The sequence below is a fragment of the Priapulus caudatus genome, unplaced genomic scaffold (assembly GCF_000485595.1).
Source record: "Priapulus caudatus unplaced genomic scaffold, Priapulus_caudatus-5.0.1 Scaffold1950, whole genome shotgun sequence".
NCBI classification, from domain to species: domain Eukaryota; kingdom Metazoa; phylum Priapulida; class Priapulimorpha; order Priapulimorphida; family Priapulidae; genus Priapulus; species Priapulus caudatus.
Genome location: NW_014579011.1, coordinates 10,248 through 21,044, shown reverse-complemented (window position 1 = coordinate 21,044; position 10,797 = coordinate 10,248). Strand labels below are relative to the sequence as shown.

Here is a 10,797-nt window from a genome sequence, read left to right as displayed (position 1 = left end):
CTCTCTCTCTCTGTCCCCTATATGCTGTTCCCTCTGTTCTACACCGGCCTTACGACGCAGTCACACGGGCAAGTGATCGATGGCCGCGAGAGATGCTAATGTCGTGTTGCTGTGATGAAAGACGCGCCGACGTGCGTCACGGGATTCTCTTCACAACAAATCCAAAACCGCATTGTAAGTCAAACTTACAACGTTGCGTAATTACGCGTCGCCTATACTTACAGTGCGAACGGGAGGAAGATGAGGGGGTGCGGGAGGGGAGGAAGGGGAATGAGGAGGAGAGGAAAGGGGTGTGGGAGAAGAGGACGAGGAGGAGATGGAGGGGGTGCGGGAGGGGAGGAAGGGGAATGAGGAGGAGAGGAAAGGGGTGTGGGAGAAGAGGACGAGGAGGAGATGAGAGGGGTGCAGGAGGGAGGGAGGGAGAGGTAAGGGGTGCTGGAAGTGAGGGGTGGGAGAAAGGTGAGGAGGTGTATACACACCAGGGGAAGGACCCACGCATCTTCAGCGTGCTGAGCAAATTAATGTGTGGGCAAAGTGAAGGGAGGGAAGGAGAGAGGGGTGCAGGTGAGGGGTTAGGAGAGTCAGGTGGCGCCACCAGTCTCTAACGCTGCCGTGTTTTCCGTGCAACAGGAGTTCCTGGACGATGGCACAGGCCGCGTCGCCGGCGTGCGCACGGTGCAGGTGGAGTGGACCAAGGACCTCGCGACGGGACGCTACAACATGAATGAGGTCGAAGGTAGGTGGCGCCACCGCTCGCGCGCAGGAGCGTGCGAGCATCTGTCGATCTGCACGATTGGTGTGACGATCGAGAAAGCAGATGGGATGAGTGCATGTGCGTGTGTTACACCTCGGTGCGCGACTTTCACACTGCATGATGTGTCTTCCATTTTCATTCTCTCTCATGTTCCTATATGTGTTCACATACACCTGCGTGCCTAATCAAGTTCACACCTTGATTATTTCGATACTACCGGTGGCCACTAGGTGGCGTTACGTAGGACGCTCTGCCACGCGCGCGTCTTACCTCTTGACCCCGCGTGCGTCTTACCTCTTGACCCCGCGCGCGTCTTACTTCTTGACCCCGCGTGCGTATTACCTCTTGACCCCGCGTGCGTCTTACCTCTCCCCTGCTCACATCTGACCCCCCGCCGCGGCTCATGTTCCCGCAGACTCGGAGCACGTGTACACGGCGGACATCGTCATGCTGGCTATGGGCTTCCTGGGACCGGAGCAGGCCGTACTGGACGAGCTGCACATCAGTCGCGATGCGCGCTCCAACATGAAAACACCGCCGGGAGAGTACCGCACCAACGTGCCGCGCGTCTACGCCGCCGGAGGTAGGCAGAGCGAGCGAGCGCGGATGATCGTGCGCAGTGTTACTCTATATAAATATGTGGCTGCAACACAGCCTCTAGTGTGACCCTGACACCATTCTGCTGTGACTGCCGAAGTGTTGGATACGTAATATATGTACATAGGCAATAGGCCGGCCTACATATATCCAACGCTTCATATTATATACACGATTTATATACAAGTGTTATTATACGTAATTATATGTTATTATAACTCTCGGCTCATGCTCATCGGAAGTTTTCAGTGAGGACATCTCTATGTTATAGATATTGTATTATATATATATATATAATAATAATAATAATGATGCATGCATCTATATATATATGTGCGTGCGTGCGTGCGTGCGTGTATATAACAATTGCTATCTGCTGCTGTAGATTGCAGGCGTGGTCAGTCGCTCGTCGTGCACGCCATCAACGAGGGTCGGCAGGCAGCGCGACAGATCGACCTTGAACTCATGCGAAGGACGTCGCTCGCCGGCCCCGGCGGAATCGTCGTCGCCTCAAAGTCCATCATGAGGGCGCCACTGCCCGCCTAGAGGGCAGCACCTCCTGCGTGAGCGCGCGCTGCTTCCCCCGGCGGGCGGATTCCACCCCCCCACCCCCGGGGGTGGCGGCGATCGAGGCGAGAGAGAGGAGGACCGTGAAGAGAGGAACGGGAGAGGGACGGACGGAACGAACGGGTCGCGGCACGCTCCGCCAGGGGGCGCTGCGACGCGGCGAAGTAGTATTATTTCGAGGCGCGGCCACTGGGTGGCAGCGCGGCGGTCGCCGGGATGACGGCCCTGAGCGACGGGCTGCGATCGTCGCGAGATCTATCGCCCGCCAGTAGATGGCGCCTCTAGCTCAACGTCTCGTGCGTCGTCGTGCCGACAGCATGCTCCGCGCCTGCGGTAACCACTCGTTCTCCCATTCCCCTTAATTTCCTCTCCCCTTACTCTCACCAGATTGCATATCTCATTACTGCACCACTCGGGTTCCTCCCTGACCTCGCTTTGACCCTAGTGCCTCCTCCGTAGACCCTAATACTTCCTCTTTCTCTCTCGCTCTTTCTTTCTCTCTTTCTTTCTCTCTCTCTCTCTCTCTCTCTCTCTCTCTCACTCTCTCTCTCTCTCTCTGCTGTACCACTGCACCCCTCACCTCGCCACACCCTTCACTTTAACCTTACCCAATCCCCCCACCCTTCCCTCTGCGGTGTGGGTCAGGGATAGGAAGGTGTGACGATGGGTGGAGACGTGTATTGTCGGCATGACGCCGCCGTAGCTTGGGCGCTCCGTCGGACGGTCGGTCAGTCGGTCCGTCCGTCCGTCAATCAGGGCCGTGTTTCGAGCGCTCAGGGAAGACAGGGGGCCGCATGCGTCCCACAATGCAATACGGGGGTGCCACGCATGCGCGCGCGCGTCAGGCAGCTAGACGGGCGCCGATTCTCGCGCCGCATTTCACCCGTTACGATCGATGATCGATCGATTGGTTATCGACAGTGTTTGTGGTTCGTGCAGGCGAGGACGGAGTGACCCTCATCAAGTGACAGCTTCGAGCGGGTAACATTGCAGCGTCGCACGCGCGTGTCGTTGCCGTGGTAACAGCATAACATCGCTGTTTATCGCGCGTGGCGTTGCCGTGGTAACGACTGTTAGCGATGCAGTGTTGTAGTGGCATGCAATGTTACTGGCGTGGTGTTGCCGTAGCAACAATAGAGCGGTGAACTGTGTTACTGGTGTAGGGTTGCCGTGGTAACAGTGTGGCATTGCGATGTTGCAGGTAGAGTATTATTTACAAGTGTAGCGTTGCAATGTTACATGCTTTAGATTGCAATGTTATAAGTGTTCCTTTGACCTGTTAAGGCTGTAGCATTACAATGTTACAAGTGTAATGTTGCTGTTTAAATTGCATGTGTGTTGTTCGGCGTGTACATTTAGGCGAAAACAGTTGCTTGCCAGCTACCACACGTGTTTCGTGGTATAGTAGGCACTCGGTAATATATATATATATATATATATACACAGTCACAGACACTCGCTCATACCCACACACAAACGCCCGTGCACGCACACGTGCACACACACGCACACAGACACACACACACACACGCACATGCACACATATACATGTTAACACAAACAGGAGTGCATATATATAGCATACTAGTTACTTCAATGTTGAGAATTTCCACGTTAAATTTGCCTTTTGCGCGAGGAAGTTGCCGGATACATACAGTAGATGGCGCCACCTTGTCGCTTTTTCCTGAGGTCCCGACGACGCGCTAGTTTGTGTGTCGTGTGTGATATGATAACGCTGAGGATGCCATGTAGACGTAGCGTGTAGCGAGTAGGTACTAGGGAGTTTATTTTTTATTTATGACACCGCGGACGGACGCCGCGGTGGCTCCCCCTCTGGGCCGCTACCAGCCGCGCGTTCGCGCAGCGATGGGCGTCCGCCGTGAGAGAGCGACGCGTCGTTTCGTCCTCTACCCTGATCGTAAGAACCACGGGTCTCCGTGCGACGTTCTGCGGCCTGATGCTGGCAGCTCTAGGTAGAGTGGCCTCGGGTAGCGGCCCGGCGCGCGGAGCTCCCGGGTCGCGTACGATAGGTGACCGGTCTCTCGGCGGGCGCGTTGCTGACGGTATAGCCATTATACTACGTTATAATTATATGATTACCCAAGTATGTGAAGGCAAGCAGGCAGGCAGGCAGGCAGGACAGGCAAATAGCCCGGTAAGAGGCCCATGCAGGGAACAAGATAGACAGGGTACAAAACATTACCATGGAGGCCAGGCATTGCGCGCAAGGGAGGAAGGGAAGGGCAGCGTTCGGGAAAGCAAAACAGTGTTCTGTCCCATGCATCCTTGTTAGAATCTCCATTTACGCCAGTATTCTGTGTGCCATTCCCGATTGTATTCATCGCTGCGTAAAACCGCGCATTCCTTCTCGTTTCTCTTGCATTGTTGAGTTCGTTTTGCACCTATAAACCAGTATGTTATTCACTGTTTGAATCTCGCGACGTAAAACAGTATTCTCCAACCATTGTTTGAGCGCCAGTGCAAAGTTTGTTCTACTGGACGAGAGATGGAGCCACTGTTGTAGGCTGCAGTGTGTGTATAAGACGCCTTGCCATTGTCAGTACGCGGGTTAGTTCTGCGAATAAATGAGAATGTATACAAGCAAATTGTCTTAGCGTTGTCTTATCTTGTACCTTAGTCGTGTTGTGCTGCATGCACGCATGTATGTGTACGACGCATAGGGAAACGTTCGAGCTACCTTCTTGTATCATAAATTCGATAATATAAAATTGATCAGCCATACATGCAACCGATTAAATGCAGCATTATACAAAACAGTAACTGCGAAAATACAGGTACAGACACTCAAGAACCTGCTGCTGCTATCTTTCTTATTTTTTATTGTTCTGCTTATAAATTTTCAGAGTGCAGTGAATACCAGCACAGATACATGTGTGCTTGCAAAATATCATAAGAACATTAAAACTTTCAATAATAGCCATCATCAACTCATAAAGTAACTGCAGCTGAATTCTTGAAGACAGCGGTGGCTTTGTGCATGTGGTATCTGTCGTAGTAAACTAGGCAATGAACACTAACTTTAACATTAAACACAGACTGAACCAAAATTTCCAATTGACCTTAAGCTGGGTATACACTATCAGGCCTCTGCAGCTGCCGGCCAACCTGCCTAGTATCAGATGATCTGCGCGTTTGCACTATCACCCGCGTGAGTCTGGCAACCATTTTTACGTAAGAGGGGACAGATACGCACCCTTGCGATATATAAATTTGCGCCATGCAGGTATATAGCAATGTGTCGCCAACAGCAAAAATATGTGCATAACAAACTTTACTGGGCCTAGTATACTAGCTGCTAGTGACTCGGTGTTTTCGCTTATTTAATAAGTAAATACACAATCAATGTTAGGGCACAAGTTTAGGGTAGAATTAATACATAGAAATGAAACGATTATACACAGACTGGACGAATAGAAACGCCAAAATAGTGTAATGCAATTGAATGGTGGCGCCGCCCAGCGAATGAAGCGGTACACTAAGTCTGGTTGTGGTAACCGACCGTGGATGTGTAACGTTGTAACATTGAAACGTCTCTATCGTTAATTCTAATATTTGGACTGGAGTTTAATTATACATTCCTGAATCTAGAAGGTCAAATGTTAGTCTTCAAGTAGATTTTGCTCTATTAAACGGCTATACATTTATTTTTTACATGCAAAACGATCATCCACACCACCGTATCACAGACTAATGCACAATACACACAATACAATCTATGTGACCGGTCTCTCGGCGGGCGCGTTGCTGACAGTATAGCCATTATACTACGTTATAATTATATGATTACCCAAGTATGTGAAGGCAAGCAGGCAGGCAGGCAGGCAAATAGCCCGGTAAGCAGGCATGCAGGGAGACAGATAGACAGAAAAGCAGACAGACATACAAACATACATGGAGGCAGGCATTGAGCCAGGGAGGAAGGGATGCAGTGTTAGGTAAAGCAAAACAGTGTTCTGTCCCATCCTTGTTAGAATCTCCATTTACGCGAGTATTCTGTGTGTCATTCCCGATTGTATTCATCGCTGCGTAAAACCGCGCATTCCTTCTCGTTTCTCTTGCATTGTTGAGTTCGTTTTGCACCTAAACCAGTATGTTATTCGCCTGTAGCGTTTCGTGTCTCCCGGCGACACCCGATGGCGCCACCGGTCGACACTTAGTGACTAGCAACAACCTTAGTGCTTCTCACTCACCTGCTGTGCCCGGAGGCGTTGAAACTGGCCGTATCGTCACCACCCGGACCCTGCTAGCCACTCGAGCGCTTCAAGGCTACTGCGCTCTCGCAATAACCTGTTCCGCCGTGTTCCGGTTCGGTGCGTCGTAGAGTTAGTCAACCATGCCAGACGAGGGGCGACACACACCACAGACACTACAACGGGGTAACCCCACCCCTGCCTGCCGGCCTTATACGTTACGTTGAATAACAAGTGCACACCCCGGGTAAGCACAGAGGTTAAACAAATAGAATGAACTACGAACGCAGCCGGGCCAAGGCCTACAGTAACCGGCGGCCTCTCCTCCCGTACAGCCGTGCACGAGAGTTAATACTCCTCAATACCCGTACTCTAGTCTAGGAATATTAAACCAACCCATTTAATATTCGACTACTACTAGTACTCACCCCACAACGATGGGACAATACGACAGCGCCTACTCACCAATTAACCGACGCGCCTGTCTCTCTCACCCATGAGACAAGAGCCACGCCCAAACGCCCGTGAGCCATACAGTACCTCACGACGGGTACTCGTACGCTAATTGTCACCGTAACCGCCACACACACAGCTCACGGGCCACTCCACAGCATGCATACGCACGGAGTGGACGTGGCTACACATACAACCTGACGAGTCCTCCCTCACTCGGCTACCGGGACGAACTGCAACACTATATAGTCCTCCCTCAACCAATTCCCGCGCAGAACTGCGTACCGTGTTTCCACACGGCACTCTCTAGCTGTTCACACGGCCCGCGCCACTCAAGGCCGCTAGAGGAAGTGGCTAACCCAACATGGCTGCCCCCATGTAGGGACTCGACTATCTACATCGTTAATTTATGAGCCGGCAAAACACCACGAAACGCCACACTAATAAACAGCAGACATCACAAAATAATTATACAATTACAAACATGGATCACCCACACTCCGGTTCCGCAGGAGGAGCCACCCTGCTAGAACCCGAGGGTCCGGTGCCACCGCTATACACACTGTTTGAATCTCGCGCGACGTAAAACAGTATTCTCCTACCATTGTTTGCATCGCTTTACACCATTGTTTCTATTCCTCGCCAGTATTCTTTTCGTTTCTCCTCACCATTGTTTTCATACCCTCTCACCATTGTTTGAATTTCTCCCCCCCCCCCCACACACACAAGTATTGATATTCTCTTCCATCCTCACTCTCATGCTCTCGGCTCCTTCTTCCAGACTGGAACCCTTCCTTCATTGTGTGTTAATGAAACAGGAAATAGCAATTCCATGCCTGTGGTCTGGGCAGTCCTCGTTCGGGCATTTCCCTACTGTCTTACGTGACAATGCATCCGCATTCTGGTGATGCTGTCCTTTCCGATGTTCGATTTCAAAGTCGTATGTATCTAATAATGCTATCCATCGCGCTACATCCCTTCCGGTTCCCTGAAATTGACCAACCAAGTCAACGATGCATGATCCGTTCTTATTTTGAATGGCCTCCCCCACAGATAATGGTGGTACTGTTTGACGAATACCACTACGGCTAACAATTCTTTCTTGGTTGTACAGTATCTCGCCTGCGCTTTGTTCAGCGTCCGACTGGGTATGCTACGACCTTCTCTTCGCCATTCTGCACCTGCGATAGCACAGCTCCTAAGCCTGTATTGCTTGCATCTGTATCCAGTATGAATTGGTCCTCTGATGTCGGGTAAGCTAAAATCGGCGCCGAGGTCAGCGATCGCTTGAGCTGGCCGCGAACGCTCTTTCCTCGTCCTCTCCCACGCTAAATTTAACTCCCTTTTTCGTCAACTCTGATAGAGGCGCTGCTATCGTAGAAAATCCAGTTATGAATCGCCTGTAATACGACGCGAGTCCTAGAAAACTCCGAGTCTCCCTCACTGATTGTGGTGTCGGCCAAGTTGCTACTGCTTCTATTTTGGCTGGGTCACATTCTAATCCTCCTCCCGTCACTATGTGTCCTAAGATATTTAACTGTCGTCGCGAAATACATGGCATTTTGCTGGCTTAATTTTAGATTTGCTGCTCTCAGCCGGTCGAAGACGTCTCTAAGATTCTCGAGCATCTCCTCGAACGTCTTTCCAAAGATGATGATGTCATCCAGGTAAACTAAGCATTTCCGGCCTAAGCAAGCCTCGCAGGACCACTACCCATTAGTCGCTGAAAAGGTCGCCGTTGGCGTCGCACAATTCGAACGGATCACCCCTGAAACGCCACAAAGCGTCCTTCGTGGAGAATCCTGTGACATCCTTCGACTTCTCGTCCATCTCTACCTGCCAGTAGCCTGCTGCTAAATCTAATGTGGCGAACCAGTACGCTCCGCCCAACGCGTCAAGTAGGTCGTCCATTCTGGGGAGAGGGAACGTCCTTTCGAACTACGCGGTTAACCCTTCGGTAGTCGATACAAAATCGGACGCTTCCATCCTTTCTTGGCCACTACACGACCGGTGAAGCCCAAGCTCCGCTCCCTGGTTCGATGACTCGTCTCTTCGCGACCAAATGGTCCGGCTCTATCTCTTTATCCATATCCGCCTGCCGGTGGAACGGAACTCGACGCGGCGGCTGCTTTATTGGTCGCGCATCACCTACATTTATTTATGCTTCACGATATTCGTCCTCCGCCGAGACCATCTCCCGCCCCGCGAAGATATCTCGATAGCTATGTAGTGTCTCAGGCCGACTTTACTTCGCTGCTTCGCGCTGCAAGTTTTTTATCCACCCTATCCAGCCAGATTCTGTAGGTGGTTCAGCTAACTTAGGCCGGTGCCATGCCGTTCAGAACGCTCCACCAACTGCTGTCCTGCTGCGTCTCACTCTCCTTCACTGGTTTGAGTTCCACACTTGCTGATCCTCCACCAACAGGGTAGCCCTATTCTCTGTGTGGGAGATAAACAATGGTACCTTCCTCACATCCCTCGGGAAACACCGTCTGCTCCATCCGAATCCCTGTGTCTCGAGCTTCTGAAATTCTGGGATAGGCATTAGCTTTACTGCTTCCCTCTGGATACCTTATCGTCTGCATAAGTCCATCCAGGGATTCTGTATCTCTTCCTGGCTTCAGCATCGTCGTCTCATCCACGTATACTGGTCTGGCCATTCTCTCCTGTCCAAAATCCTTCGAATTTCTTTCCGTCAAGTGATAGCATTCCTGTAGTCATGGTCAGGATAGCATTGTTCGGGACGAGAAGTCGAGTCCCAAAATCCATCTAAATCCTCTAAATGTGCAATAACAATTGTTTTTCTATTGTAGGTATGATCGGCGATTTCTAGACGGACAACAGTCTCTCTCAGGACTATCGATTGCTTCGCCGTTCGCCATCTTCAAGATCTCTCTTTCTCGTTATCAGCTGTAGCCCGTGTACGTGCTTTGATGTCATCGAACCTATCCTAATGTATCAGCGACGTACTTGCTCCACTGTCGATTAGAAAGTTCATTTCACATCCCTCTACTTTCACAGGTATCACCCACGTGGGATGACACTGCAGTGGTGCCACGGAGATGATAGGTATCCGTGTGGCTCAGCCTTGCCTGAACTATTGTCTCTATTTATCGCTATTTAATCTCTACGTGTTTCCCTGTATCCTCGCCTTCTCTATCTGCCCTTCTGAGAGAGTGTGAAACCAGTAGATCGTGTGTAGCTCCCCTCAATCGGCTTACTATGGCCAGGCTACCGACTCTTCTCCTAGCCCGTCCTAGTTTAACGGTTGCTGTCTCCTCTCGGCAGCTCCCGTCCGTTGCGTGCGATTATCTGAAACATTGCCGCCTTGCAATCGTTGCGGGCAATCTCTCTGCATGTGTCCCGTTCTTCTGCAAAAATAACATTCGAGGTCAGCTGTTCTTGCCCTATCCAGTGGAGGCTTTGCCATTCCGCTGAATGGTGCACTCTGCATCCTTGCCCCTGACCTTTGACCTTCAATGCCCTTCAGGATCCTACCCATTTCCTGTCTCAGGCCTCGCACCTTTTCCCGTAGACTCGACACTGGATCCTCTCGTTGCATTGCAGCTCGTATATAAGTGCCTCAACCTGGTGGCGGTTTTCTACGATTTACTGTCTCCCTTGTAACTGCCTCATACTGTGCCACCCGAGTTACCGCCTCGTCTAGTGTGCTTGGTCCCTGCAAGAGTGCGGTAACGTTGTGTCTCTGCATCTCCTATTCCGTCCAGGTACCTATCTATCAGGATCTGCTCTGTCTGATGACCTATCATGCCAGGATACGCCTGCGAAAACAGCTGCCGCATCACCGCTCCAAATTGCTCCAGCGTCTCGCCAGGCCTCCTGCTCCTACGGCGTAGCTCACTCCGATAAACGTGGATGCGCTCTACCGGATCGAACCTGCGTTGCAAACAGGCAAACCATCCTGTCGTAATCAGCACGCTGTGATCGTGGCATCTTCTATCGCTACCCCAGAGCCGCACCTTCTAAGCATAATCCCTAATTGAATTCCCCATCCATCCTCCGGCCACTGATTGTAACTAGCCGTCATCTCAAACTTTATCAGGAAGTGCTTCAAGGCGATTCCATCTCCCCGGCTAAAGTTCGGAGGCTTTCGTTCTTTTACAGGTGTACGGCTCCACGGACTTCTCTCACGTGCTAACAGCAGGTACTGCATCGACTCCCTCCGGGTGTACGGCATATCCCTAACGCGTAGTC

At 51.3% G+C, this 10,797-nt stretch overlaps 1 protein-coding gene across 1 annotated transcript in view; it reads left to right on the top strand.

Moving 5' to 3' along the window:
• LOC106817960 (putative glutamate synthase [NADPH]) overlaps positions 1-4,524 on the top strand; it is a gene marked incomplete at its 5' end in the record, with an annotated part of 29,403 nt that extends 24,879 nt beyond the window's left edge. The window contains 3 exons of the mRNA XM_014822664.1: positions 631-736; positions 1,170-1,337; positions 1,737-4,524. Coding sequence (XP_014678150.1) covers positions 631-736; positions 1,170-1,337; positions 1,737-1,897 — 435 coding nt within the window. The remainder of the gene's footprint in view (positions 1-630; positions 737-1,169; positions 1,338-1,736) is intronic.
• Between the last annotated feature and the right edge of the window lie 6,273 nt (positions 4,525-10,797).